The 12,984-nt window shown below is 49.7% G+C and overlaps 1 protein-coding gene and 1 long non-coding RNA gene across 7 annotated transcripts in view; one reads left to right on the plus strand and one right to left on the minus strand.

The window, feature by feature from the left end:
- UBE2G2 (ubiquitin conjugating enzyme E2 G2) overlaps positions 1-11,158 on the minus strand; it is a 37,312-nt gene extending 26,154 nt beyond the window's left edge. Inside the window, exon 1 of one of the 6 annotated variants that reach the window (XM_038581637.1) lies at positions 11,033-11,158. In XM_038581637.1, the coding sequence (XP_038437565.1) occupies positions 11,033-11,075 (43 nt within the window). In that variant the 5' untranslated portion in view covers positions 11,076-11,158. Of the gene's footprint in view, positions 1-9,413; positions 9,697-10,181; positions 10,410-10,587; positions 10,619-11,032 lie in introns of those variants that run through there. The other 5 variants (XM_038581641.1, XM_038581639.1, XM_038581638.1 and 2 more) reach the window with 5 other exon arrangements.
- A 291-nt stretch (positions 11,159-11,449) lies between these two features.
- On the plus strand, positions 11,450-12,607 carry LOC119867089. The gene is made up of 2 exons (XR_005382468.1): positions 11,450-11,959; positions 12,147-12,607. It is a non-coding gene; the product is annotated as an uncharacterized LOC119867089 (long non-coding RNA).
- Positions 12,608-12,984: the final 377 nt, after the last annotated feature.

Genomic DNA, 12,984 nt, shown 5'->3' on the forward strand with positions numbered 1-12,984 from the left:
GGGACTGGCATGATATATTCAAAGTGCTGAAAGTAAAATCTCTAACCAAGAATAATACTCCACACACCAAAGTAATCATTCAGAAGTGTTGAGAGATAAAGTGTTTTCCTGAGAAACAAAAGCTACCGGAGTTCCTCACCACTAACCTGGCTTTATAAGGAATGTTCCAGGGACTTCTTTAAGCTGAAAAGAAAGGGTGTTCACAAGAACACATGTGAAAGAATAAATCTCACTGACAAGATAAATATATAGGAAAAGTATAATGGGTTAAGCACTTATAAAGCTACTATGAAGGTTAAAAGACATAGGTAGTACAAATAACTATGATGACAATAATTAGTTAAGGAATACACACCTAAAAAGATGTAAAGTGTGACACTAAAAACATCAAATGTGGGGGCAAGGGAGAGTAAAAATGTTGAGCTTTAGAAACTTAAGTTACAGGATGCCTGGGTGGCTCAGCAGAACGTCTGTCTGCCTTTGGCTCAGCGCCTGATCCTGGAGTCCTGGGATCAAGTCCCAAATTGGGCTTCTTGTGTGGGGCCTGCTTCTCTCTCTGCCTCTGTGTGTGTGTGTGTGCTCTGTGTGTGTGTCTTATGAATAAATAAAATCTTAAAAAAAAAAAAAAGAAACAAGTTACTGTCAACTTACAATAGATTATAAACATAAGTTGTTATATGTATGCCTCATGGTAGCCACAAAGCAAAAACCTGTAGCAAACATACAAAAGATAAAGAAATATATGCATACTACCAAGGAAAGGCATCAAACCAGAAAGGATTAGAAAGCAGAGAAGAAAGGAACAGAGAGAAACTACAAAAAGCATCAGAAAACAATTAACCAAAATGGCAACAAATACAAGCCTATCAATAATTAGTTTAAACGTAAATGGACTAAATTCTCCAATCAAAAGACAGGAAGTAGCTGAATGGATTAAAATAAAAGACCCAGGGCAGCCTGGGTGGCTCAGCAGTTTAGCGCCACCTTCAGCCCAGGCCGTGATCCTGGAGACCCGGGGATGGAGTCCCTGTCAGGATCCCTGCATGGAGCCTGCTTCTCCCTCTGCCTGTGTCTCTGCCTCTCTCTCTCTCCCTCTCTGTGTCTCTCATGAATAAATAAATTAAATCTAAATAAATAAATAAATAAATGACCCATCTACAAAGAGACTCACTTCAGATGTAAGGGCACACAGACTAAAGTGAAGGGATAAATAAAGATGCAAATGGAAACTGAAAAAAAATCTGGACAAAATAGATTTTAAAATAAAGACTAATAAAAGAGAGAGAATTATATAATGATAAATGAATCAATCCAACAAGATATAACATTTTTAAGTATTTAAGCACCCAACATACGAGCACCTAAATATATAAAGCAAATTTTAACAGACTTAAAGACTTAAAGGAAGAGATACACAGTACTACAATAATAGTAGAGGATTTTTTTTTAAGATTTTATTTATTTATTCAAGAGAGAGAGAGAGAGAGAGAGAGAGAGAGAGGCAGAGACACAGGCAGAGGGAGAAGCAGGCTCCATGCAGGGAGCCCGACGCGGGACTCAAACCCGGGTCTGCAGGATCACACTCTGGGCCAAAAGCAGACACTAAACCGCTGAGCCACCCAGGGATCCCCAACAGTAGAGGATTTTAATACCCCACTTACATACAGAAAATCAGTAAGAAAACATTGGCCTTAAAGGACACATTTAGACCAGATGGACTTAACAAATATTTACAGAGCATTCCACTCAAAAGCAGCAAATACACATTCTTCTTAAGTGTAAGAGGAACGTTCTCCAGGAAAACCACATGTTAGGACACAAAATAAGTCTTAACAAATTTAGGAGGATGGAAATCATATAAAGTATCTTTTTGGGGGGGCACCTGGGTGGGTCAGCAGTTGAGTGTCTGCCTTCAGCTCAGGTGGTGATCCCAGGGTCCTGGGATCAAGTCCCGCATCCGGCTCCCCGCAGAGAGCCTGCTTCTCACTCTGCCTGTGTCTCTGCCTCAGTGTGTCTCCCATTAATAAGTAAATAAACTCCTTTTAAAAAAATGAATAAAGTATGTCTTCTGACTACAATATGAAACTAGAAAGTAATTACATGAAGAAAACCGGAATGTTCACAATATATGGAAATTAAATATGCTACTGAATAATCAATGAGTCAAAGAAGAAATCAAAAGAAATTAAAAAAAAAAACAAAACTTGAGACAAAAAGTTAAAAAAATAGGAAATGTAACATACTAAAATGTATGCAGCAAAAGCAGTTCTAAAAGAGAAGTTCAGGGGCGCCTGGGTGGCTCAGCCGCTGAGCATCTGCCTTGGGCTCGGGGCGTGATCCCAGAGTTCTGGGATCAAGTCCCACATTGGGCTTCCTGCTCGGGATTGAGTCCCACACTGGGCTTCTTGCATGGAGCCTGCTTTTATCCCTCTGGCTATGTCTCTGCCATTCTCTCTCTCTCTCTCTCTCTCTGTCTTTATGATAAATAAATAAAATCTTAAAAAAAATAAATAAAAGTGCATAGTGATAAATGCCTATTTCAAGAAACAGGAAAAAATCTCAAATAAACCACCTTACTTTATAATTCAAGAAACCAGAAAAAGAATAAATGAAGCCCAAAGTTAGTAGAAGAAAGGGAGTAACAAATATTAGAACAGAAATAAATGAAACAGACTAAAAAGACAATAGAAATAATGAAACTAAGAGCTAGTTCTTTGGAAAGATAACACTGACAAACCTTTAGCTAGACTCAGGGAGTTAAATGTAGAGAAAACTCAAAAACATAAAGTGAGATGTTACAGCTGATACCACAGAAATACAAAGGATCATAAGAGACTACTATGGATGACTATATGCCAACACACTGAACAACCTAGAAGAAATAGATAAATTCCTAGGAACACACAACCTAGTAAGAGTGAATCATGACGAAATAGAAAATCTGAACAGACTGATTACTGTTAAAGAGACTGAATCAGAAATCAGAAACCTTCCAACAAACAAAAGTCTAGGACCAGATGGCTTCACTGGTGAATTCTACCCAACGTGCAAGGAAGAATTAACTAATTCTAGTTCTTCTCAAAGTCTTCTAAACAAACACACAAACGAATGAGAAGCAAAAATGAAAACAGAAGGGGAGGGAACATTTTATCGTTTCACCATAATACCAAAACCAGACAAGAATGCCACAAGAAAATTACAGGCCAATATTCCTGGTGAACACAGATGCAAAAATTCCCAACAAAATATTAGCAAACCGAATTCAACAATATATTAAAAAATATATATATAAAATATATATATTTGATATATATATATAATATATATATCAAAACAATATATCATACGCCATGATCAAGTGAGATTTATTCCAGGAATACAAGAATAGTTCAACATCTGCAAATCAGTCAATATGATAAACCACATTAACAAAATGAGGGTTAAAAATCATATGATCATCTCAACAGATGCAGAAAAACATTTGATAAAACTCAACATCTATTTATGATAACCCTCAACAAAGTAAGCAGAGATGGAACATACTTTAACATAACAAAAGCCATATATGAAAAACCCACAGCCGATACCATACTCAATGGTGAAAAGCTAGGTTTTCCTATAATATCAGGAACAAGACAAGGATACCTATTCTTTTTTTTTTTTTAAGATTTTTAAAATTTATTTATTCATGAGAGACAGAGAGAGAAGCAGAGACACAGGCAGAGGGAGAAGCAGGCTCCCTGCAAGGAGCCAGATGTGGGACCTGATCCCGGAACTCCAGGATCACGCCCTGGACCTAAGGTAGCGCCAAACCACTGAGCCACCTGGGCTGCCCCAAGGATACCTATTCTTATCACTCATAGTCAACAGAGAATTAAAAATCCTTGCCTGAACAATTAGGCAAGAAAAAGAAATAAAAGGCATCCAAACTGGAAAAGAACATGTAAAACCGTCACTGTCTGCAACTGACATACATAAAATACCCTAAAGACTCCATCAAAAAACTGTTAGAATAAACAAATTCAGTAAAGTTGCATGATACATGCAAAGTCAATACACAAAAATCTGTTGCATCATACATTAATAGTGAATTATCAAAAAAAGAAATTAAGAAAAGAACCCCATTAATAATTGCACAAAAATGAATAGAATACCTAGGAATAAACTTAAGCAAGGAGGTAAAAGATCTGTATAATGAAAATCAGGAGACATTAATGAAAGACCGAAGACACAAATGGAAAGATACTCTATACTCATGGATTGGAAGAATTAATACTATCAAAATGGCCACATTTTAATGTGGACTACATGGGCAAAGCAATGTACACAAAGCAATGTACAGATTCAATATAATCCCTATCAAAATTCAAAGGCATTTTTCAAAAAACAGAACACTCCTAAAAATTGCATTGAACCATAAAAGACCAGAATAACCAGTGCAAACTTGAGGAAGAACAAAGCTGGAGGCATCACGCTCTTTGATTTCAAACTGTATCACAAAGCTGTAGCAGTTAAAACACTGATTTTACAGTTCTACAATGCTATGGCATAAAAACAGACACATAGGTTAATGGAATAAAATAACCCAGAAATAAATCCAAACATATATGGACAAGTAACTTTCAACAAAGGAGCCAAGAATATACAATGGGGAAAACACTGGTATGTACATTGTTTTTTTTAACACATGCTGTTGTACACTTAACAGATTACAGTACAGAGTAAACATAACTTTTTTTTATTTATTTTTATGTTTTTTTTTTAATTTTTATTTATTTATGATAGAGAGAGAGAGAGGGGCAGAGACACAGGCAGAGGGAGAAACAGGCTCCATGCACCGGGAGCCTGATGTGGGATTCGATCCAGGGTCTCCCGGATCGCGCCCTGGGCCAAAGGCAGGCGCCAAACCACTGCGCCACCCAGGGATCCCAACATAACGTTTTTTTTTTTTTTTTTAATTATTTATTTATGATAGTCACAGAGAGAGAGAGAGAGAGAGAGAGAGAGGCAGAGACACAGGCAGAGGGAGAAGCAGGCTCCATGCACCGGGAGCCCGACGTGGGATTCGATCCCGGGTCTCCAGGATCGCGCCCTGGGCCAAAGGCAGGCGCTAAACCGCTGCGCCACCCAGGGATCCCCAACTAACTTTTATATGTACTGAGAAACCAAAAAAATTCACTTGACCAACTTTATTGTGATATTCACTTTATTGTGATGGTCTGGAACCCAACTCACAATATCTCCAAGGTAAGCCTATATACGATGGAATATTACTCAGCCGTAAAAAAGGGATTGTTACCGTTTTCAACAACACAGATGGACCTGGAAAGGGCATCATGCTAAGTGAAGTAAGTCAGATACAGAAAAACAAATACAGTATGACCCTTCGTACACAGAAAATTTTAACTATATATATATATGTATATGTGTATATACATAAAACAACAAGGTAAAGGCATACATACAAAGAACAGATTGGGGATTGCCAGAGGCAAGGGAGTGGAAAAATGGGAGAAATGAGTGAATTGTTCCGGTTTGGGTTTTTTTTTTAGTTTACATAAATTTAAGTTAAAAATTTAATTTAAAAAATAAACACAGAACACTGTAGAATAAATTAAGATATCTTAAAAATGAAAAAAATTAAAAACTACAATGAAATACCACTATACACACAACAGAATTGCTAAAATTTTAAAAACCAAGTGCAAATAAATAAATAAATAAATAAACAAACAAACAAACAAACAAACCAAGTGCAGACCAAGTAGTGAAGCCCCTGGAACTCTTTACTACACTCCTGGTAGAAATGTTAAATGGTACAACCACCTGGGAAAACAGTTTGGCTGTTTCTTTAAAAATTAAACATGAACTTCACAGGTGACCCATTTACCCAAGAGAAATGGAAGTATATGTCCACAGAAAGACATGCACACCAATGTTCCTGCAGGTTTATTTGTATTCACCAAGAACTAGAAACCACCCATATAATGCGGACTGAGCATACAACAATGGGACATTACTTGGGAGGATGGGAGGCTACAGAATTACGCTGGATGAAAGAATCCTGACAAAAGACAAAACAATCTATGGTGACTCAAAGCAGATCCGCTGGTCGTTGCCTGGGACCTGGGGGCACAGGAAGGCACAGGAGAGGTGGATTCTAGAAGCAGGAGACTTCACGGGGCAGTGGTTACACCCATCCTCCTGATTGTGGCAATAGCTTCATGGGCGTGTGCATCCACCAAAACTCATCAAACTGTACACTTAAAGTATATTAACCTATTGAATGTCAATTATACCTTAACAAAACTGCTTATTAAAAAAAAGAAAAAAAAAAAGATGGCTGGGGGAAAAAAAGACACCACAAAGACCGAAAAGGCAAAGCACAAACAGGGATAAAATACTTATATATAGCCAACAATGGATTAGGGATCTATAAAGGAATAGACAACATACAAAGAACACCTACAAATCAGTAAAAGAAAGACAAACCACTCTATGGACATTTGGTACAAGACTCAAACAGATTTCACAAAGGAAAAAATATAAACCACCTATAAACGTGACAGGATGCTCAACTTCAATCACAACACACAAAACCACGAGGAACCGCACCTCACCCACCAGGCTGGTAAAAAAAGACCCTGCCCAACACCAAGGTGTCCGTGAACATTCAATGCGCTGTGCCCGGGGCAACTGCCCAGGGAACCGGTCTGGCATCATCCAGGAAGGCGGATCACGGGAAGGCTCCGTGACTGTATCACACTCCGGATACAGACCTTGCATAAAGTGCTCAGAGAAAGTTGTGAGAACACACCTGTGTGAGTCCATCTCAATTATTAAGTACAACAGGCAAAAATACACAGTATGTTGCTTAGAAGTATACTAAGCAGTAAGAAGACAGAGAAGAGGAAAGGAACCAGTCAGCAAATTTCAGCAGCAGTAACTTGCAGGGCTGGAGGGAAGGAGCCCGAAGATTTCTAAGTTAACTGCTAGTGCTGATTCCTAAGTTGGGTGCCGCGGGTACAGATGTCCATTCACTTTTCATCTGAACATACACATTTACTCTTACACAATTCCCTTCATAATAAAGAGTTGTTATGAGAAGCTCAAAAGACATATTGCCAGGAAAGAGGACAGTAACCAGAAGGACACGTGGAGTCCGGGGGTTCAGAGGAGGTTTCTCCAGGGGGGAGCAGGGCATGAGTGCTGGGGGTGCTACCCAGGGGAGACATGCGCCCATGACCCGGCCAGTCGGGGTGGCAGTGCAGGGGACCGATGAACCGAGAGGCAGGGGTCATCGCCAGGACTTTGGCTCTTGCCGCCACGAAGGGTCCTGGGCAGAGGGACGTGACCTGATGAGCTTTAATGGCATCTTCTGCTGTGCTGAGGACAGAACAAAGTGGGACAAGAGCAGAAGCAGAAAACCTGTCAGGACCGTCCCGGCAGTCATCCAGGCCACAGGTGAGTGGCATGGACCGTGTGGGTCTCCAGGACGACAGGTGACATGTGAATATAAAACAAAAGGAGTCATCAAGGGCAAAAGGGCAAATCTAAGGTTTCGAGCCCAGAAAACCGGAGGGCTGTGGCGGCCAGCAACTGAGACACAGACACTGTGGGAGCAGCACTGCGAAGGGAGGAGCACGTGCCCAGTTCTGCACGTTCACGTCCGAGGCTACTCCACATGGCACGAGGCTGCGTGTGTCCCCCAGAATCTGTGCGTGGGACCTTGTCTGCGCATGCACTCCAGGAAAAATGGGGTCACGCTGGAGTGGGGTGAGTCCTACCACTGACTGGCACCTCCCTCGGGGAAGACGGCCAAGCCACGACGACGGCTGAGATGGGAGTTACGCGGCCCCCAGCCAAGGAACAGCAGGAACTCCTGGCAACCACCAGGAGCTGCAAGAGGCCAGGATGGATTCTTCCCGAAAGCCCCCAGGGTGTGGCCGTGCCAACAGGCGACCTGGACCTGGGCCTTCGGGCCTCCAGACAGAGAGACAACAAACTTCTGTTTTGTTAAGCCACTCGGCCTGCGCTCCTTTGTTAAAGGAGACCCCCCCAAACCAATACCTAACTCTATTTTTGACACTTCTCGGAAAGGCTGGATGCTGTGTGACAAGAAAACATCAAGAAAAGATCCCATTTAAAATACATAAGTTCTGGGGCGCCTGGGTGGCTCAAACGTTGAGTGTCTGCCTTTGGCTCGGGTCATGATCTCTGGGTCCTGGGATCGAGTCCCAGTCACGCTCCCTGCTCAGGGGAGAGTCTGCTTCTCCCTCTGCCTCCGCTCCTGTGCTCGCTCACTTTCTCTAACAAATATATAAAATATTTAAAAAATAAAATAAAATATATGGGTTTAGGACAGCTAGATGGTCCAGTCAGTTAACTGTCCAACTCTTGATCTCAGTTCAGGTCTTGATCACAGGGTCAAAAGTTCAAGCCCCACACTGAGTTCCATGCTGGATGTGGAGCCTACTTTAAAATAAATTAAAAAAAAAAAAAAAAATCTCGGTTCTTTTTCTAACACCTTTTTCCTGGTCCTAAGAACGTAGGCAAATCATTTTGCCTTTAATTTTTTTTTTTTTTTGTCATTTTGCCTTTATTACTCAATTTCCTGCAAAATGTGAAAAACCAGAGGCTGAACAGAATCCTAGCCAAGGTTCCACCACCACCCCTAAAATTCTACAGTTCTGGGACTATTCCCCAACATGAAAAATATCCCTGAACCCTATCCCAATAATCTACTAAAGTACATTCAGGGATGCCTGGGGGGCTCAGTGGTTGAGCGTCTGCCTTCAGCTCAGGGGTGTGACCCTACAGTCCTGGGATCGAGTCCCACGTCGGGCTCCCGGTACATGGAGCCTGCTTCTCCCTCTGCCTGTGTCTCTGCCTCTCCCTCTTTTTCTCATGAATAAATAAAGAAACCCCATTTCACAGAGAGATTGTTTCTATAAAATCCACATTTACAATGGATATGTCACCCGTACGGTAAGACCAACTAGAGGCTAATTCACAAAAGAGGAGGATCATGAAATGGAATTTTATGTTTCTGAGATCCAGCAACAACAGAACTCCCCTCAGAGACACAGTTTCCATTCTCTACTGCTGTCACCACAAACTCAACGCTTAAAACACCACCCACTGCTGACCTTACAGTCTCCATATGTCGGAAGAGGGAGGCAGTTCTGTGCCTCGAGTCTTACAAGGCAATCAAGGCAGGTGTCCCCCCAAACTCATTCAGGCTCCAGGCAGAACCCGGGTCCCTGCCGCTGTGGGACGGAGGCTCCAGGATCCCGAGCGCCAGCACCCAGCAGTCAGTCCCAGGTGCCGCGGGCCACCCCGTGCTTCTGTTCCTGGCCATGTGTGCATCCTCCCAGCCAGCCACAGCAGGGGGGCCTCCCCTCCCGCCTCACCTCTCCTGCCTTCCTCCAGGGTCTCAGCTCCTCCTGTGATTTTGGGGTCAGACCCCAACGATCCAGGCTAACCTCCCTCCCTGTAAGTCAGCTCTCCTGGAACCTGTGCGTTACGCCTTTCACGGCAGCGCTGGATTTGCGTCTGATGGGATGAGTAGGGGCCAGCAAGCCGAGGGGGCATCTTCAGGGCTGTGCCTTCCACAGATACCCCAGAATGCCACACAAACACGTGTAAAAACGCGCACGTCACAGTTCTGCGATACAGACGTGGAAGTCAGCTATTCTCTGCGTCTTATTGCTGCAAACCTACAGCAGGGTCGGACTCACAGACGAGGTTTTTGTGGATACGGTACAAGGAAAAGCACTCTTTGCTGACGCGAACATCCTCAGGAAACGCAGCTGGACAAGGCAGAGTCTGCGCCCGAGCGGCGGCCCGGACCCGATTCCGTCCCCACAGACGGGAGAGAGTAAGGCCTGGCCGCAGAGTGGAGGCCGCCGGGCTGCACGACTACACCCAGCAGGCGGCAGGGCCGGCAGGTGCCCCCTGCGCTGCGCCCCCCGGCCCGTGTCCCGCGGCCACCCCGCCCCTGCCCACCCTGGCCCCGCATCTCCTGCACGTGCCCCTGTCCCTGCCGCAGAGGGCACTGGGCCGGGCAGAAGGTAACCAAGCATCTCTTCTAAGGGCCCCCCCCCATCCCTGCTCCCGCCGGACGCGAGGCTCCCCGAGCCGGGCCGTCTGCTGAGGGACTGAGCTCCGCGCACATTTACCAGCCACTTTAGTGTGTTTCCGACTTCCCTCTGCAAGTCTCCCCGCCGGGCCGGCGCCGCGGTAAGAGCAGCAGCCTGCAGGGCCTCCGCCCGGGGGAGCCGGGGCCGCTGGAGGCCAGGGGGAGGGCCAGGGGGAGGGCCACGGGGAGGGCCCGGCCGCACGAGCAGCTCGGAGCCACCCGCAGGCCCGCGGCAGCCCCGCCGGCAGCTCCTCCGAGGGAACGTGCCGCTGCGAAGCGGCAGGACACGGGCCGTCCTGGGCTCTGGTCCTGGGCTCCGGCCTCTCCCTTCGCGTCCCCAAACATCCCCACACGCTACACGCTGCTGGCTCGGGAGGCACCGAGCGGTCCCGAGCTCGGCCCGGGGAGGGGGAGGGGGAGGGGGAGGGGGAGGGGGCGGGCCTCACCCCAACGCGGCCCCATCAGGCGGGGCCCCTCTGACCTGTCCCCTCGGGCGCGTCACAATGCGCGGCTCCCGTTTCTCTCGAGCAGTTTCGGCTCCACCTTCCCGGCGGCCCCCCCGCCCCCGCCCCCGGCCGCCCTGTCCTCCCGCCGACGGGGGCGGAGGGTCTCGAGGCGGCCCCCCCGCCGCAGCCCCAGCCCCAGCCCCAGCCCCAGCCCGGGGCCAACCCCCCGGCCCCCTCCGCCCCGGGGCCTGACCCAGGGCTTCGCGACGCGGCCGGGACACGGGGCCGCCGGGACCCCAGAGAGGACCAGGCCGGGGGGGCAGAGGGTCACGGGGTCAGGGGTGAGGGCAGGGACCAGGCGCGGGGATGGGGGCGGGAGGTCGGGAGGGGCCGGGGCCGGGGCGCGGGCGGGCGGCGGGGGCGGGGGCGGGGGGCGCGCACTCACGCTTGTACTCGGCCATCAGCCTCTTGAGCGCCGTCCCCGCCATCGTCCGGGCGACAGCCGAGCGGTCCGCCGGCCCCGAGCGCGCTCGCTCCCGCCCGCCGCAGGGCCGCTTCCGGGTCGCCGCGGGCGCAGAAGCCCTTCCGGGGCGCGGGACGCGGGGGCGCCTGCGCGGTGGGGCGGGCGGCGGGGGGCTGCGCAGGCGCGGTGGCCGCGACGTCCCGCCCGCGGGGTCCCCGAGGCAGCGGCTCCCCGGCGCCGGGTCCCTGCGGCTGAGCCGCGGGCGGGGACGCGGGCCCGGGACGGAGGGTCACGCGGGCCCCGGGGCGGGGGAGGGCCGCGGAGGACGGGGTCGGCCGCCTGTTACATCACGGGGGGGCGGGGGCCAGGGAGGGACACGGAGGCCGGGGCGGGGGCGGCGGGGCGGATCGCGTCTGTGCTGCACGTTCTTGGATCACGTCCCCGTGGGGAGGGGCTCAGCGGTCGGCGCCGCCTCCGGCCCAGGGCGTGACCCCGGGTCCCGGGTCCCGGGATCGAGGCCCGCGTCGGCCCTGCGTGGGGCCTGCGCCTCCCCGCGCCTCCCCGCGCCTGGGTCTCGGCGTCTCTCTCTCCCCCCTCCCTGTGTCTCTCCCGAATAAGTAAATGACCATGTTAAGAGGCTGAAGACCCGCTGGTCGGTTCCCACAGGCTCCCCTGGCGTGTCGGCCGGGCCCGGCGCAGTCAAGGCAGGAGGCGCGGGGAGCAGCTGCCGGACGTCCCTGGGCCTCGGGCCGGACCCGCCCGCGGACCGCGAAGGCCCCTCCCGCCGGCCTGGCCCCGCAGGACCCGATTGCCCAGACCCCCGCGTCCTCAGAGAGGTGCAAAGCGGCAAAGGCCTGCTCGTGCCTGCTCGTGCCTGCTCGTGCCTGCTCGTGCTCACCTGCTGCCCGGGTGAGGGGAGGGCCTGGGTCCCGTCGCTACCCCATCGGGCTCCCTGCCCCTCCGGCTTGTCCGCTGTGGGGAGCAGTGGGCCGCGGGTCCCCTAGTGATATGGTGGCTCCGTCCCCACTGACCCCGGGGATCTGGGATCTGGGACGCGCCGGTGCTTCTCAGAACCCGGGTCTTCCTGACCTCAAAGGGAGTGACCCCAGGTCGCGCTCTGCGGCTCCGCCACGCAAACACCTGTGCACCGTTAGAGGCGTCCTCAGCTCCAGACCGTCCGCGCGCCGCCTCGGCCTCCATACCCTCCCACAGAATCCACCGTGTGATGTTCTGTAGGATCCATTGCGTCCTTGGTTTATTGTCATCACGGGCCTCCTGCAACCTGAAAACCCGTCCCGAGGGCAAGGAGCGGCCCCTGCTCGTGGATGCAGCTGCAGTAGGCGGCCGGCAGGCGGCATCGCTGAACTGGGCCAAATTTAAGAAGGGGGGGGGGGACTCAGGCCTTCAGCCCAGGGCGTGACCCAGAGGCCGGGGTGGAGCCCACGTCCCTCCCCGCAGGGAGCCTGCTTCTCCCTCTGCCTGTGTCTCTGCCTCTCTCTGTGTGTCTCAGGAATAAATGAACAAAATCTTAAAAAACAAAAAACAATGCAAAGCAGCCTCCGAGGTCTGTGTCTGTCAGGGCCGAGGCCTAGAGAACCGTGGTCCAGCACTGACTTCACAGAAGTGAGTGGGATGCAGTGCACAAAGGAAAAGAGTCTTTAGGTTCAAACAACAAAAACCTTGAGAAGCCCTGACTAACGTGCACGTTCACGCGCCCCACAACGCGCCCCCCATACCCGGGACCCCAGGAGAGGCGAGGTCGTGATGCCCGGTGGGCGCAGCCAAGGCCGGGGCACTGCAGCCGATGCAGCCGTGGGCAGGAAACCCAGGCCTGGCACGGGCGACCTGCGGCGTGCAGAGGGTTCAGGGACATACCCACTCCTCCCCACCCGGGCTCAGGATGCCAGTGGCCGCCCCAGTGGCTGGCCCGGACA

This window comes from Canis lupus, chromosome 31, assembly GCF_011100685.1.
Source record: "Canis lupus familiaris isolate Mischka breed German Shepherd chromosome 31, alternate assembly UU_Cfam_GSD_1.0, whole genome shotgun sequence".
Lineage (NCBI taxonomy): Eukaryota > Metazoa > Chordata > Mammalia > Carnivora > Canidae > Canis > Canis lupus.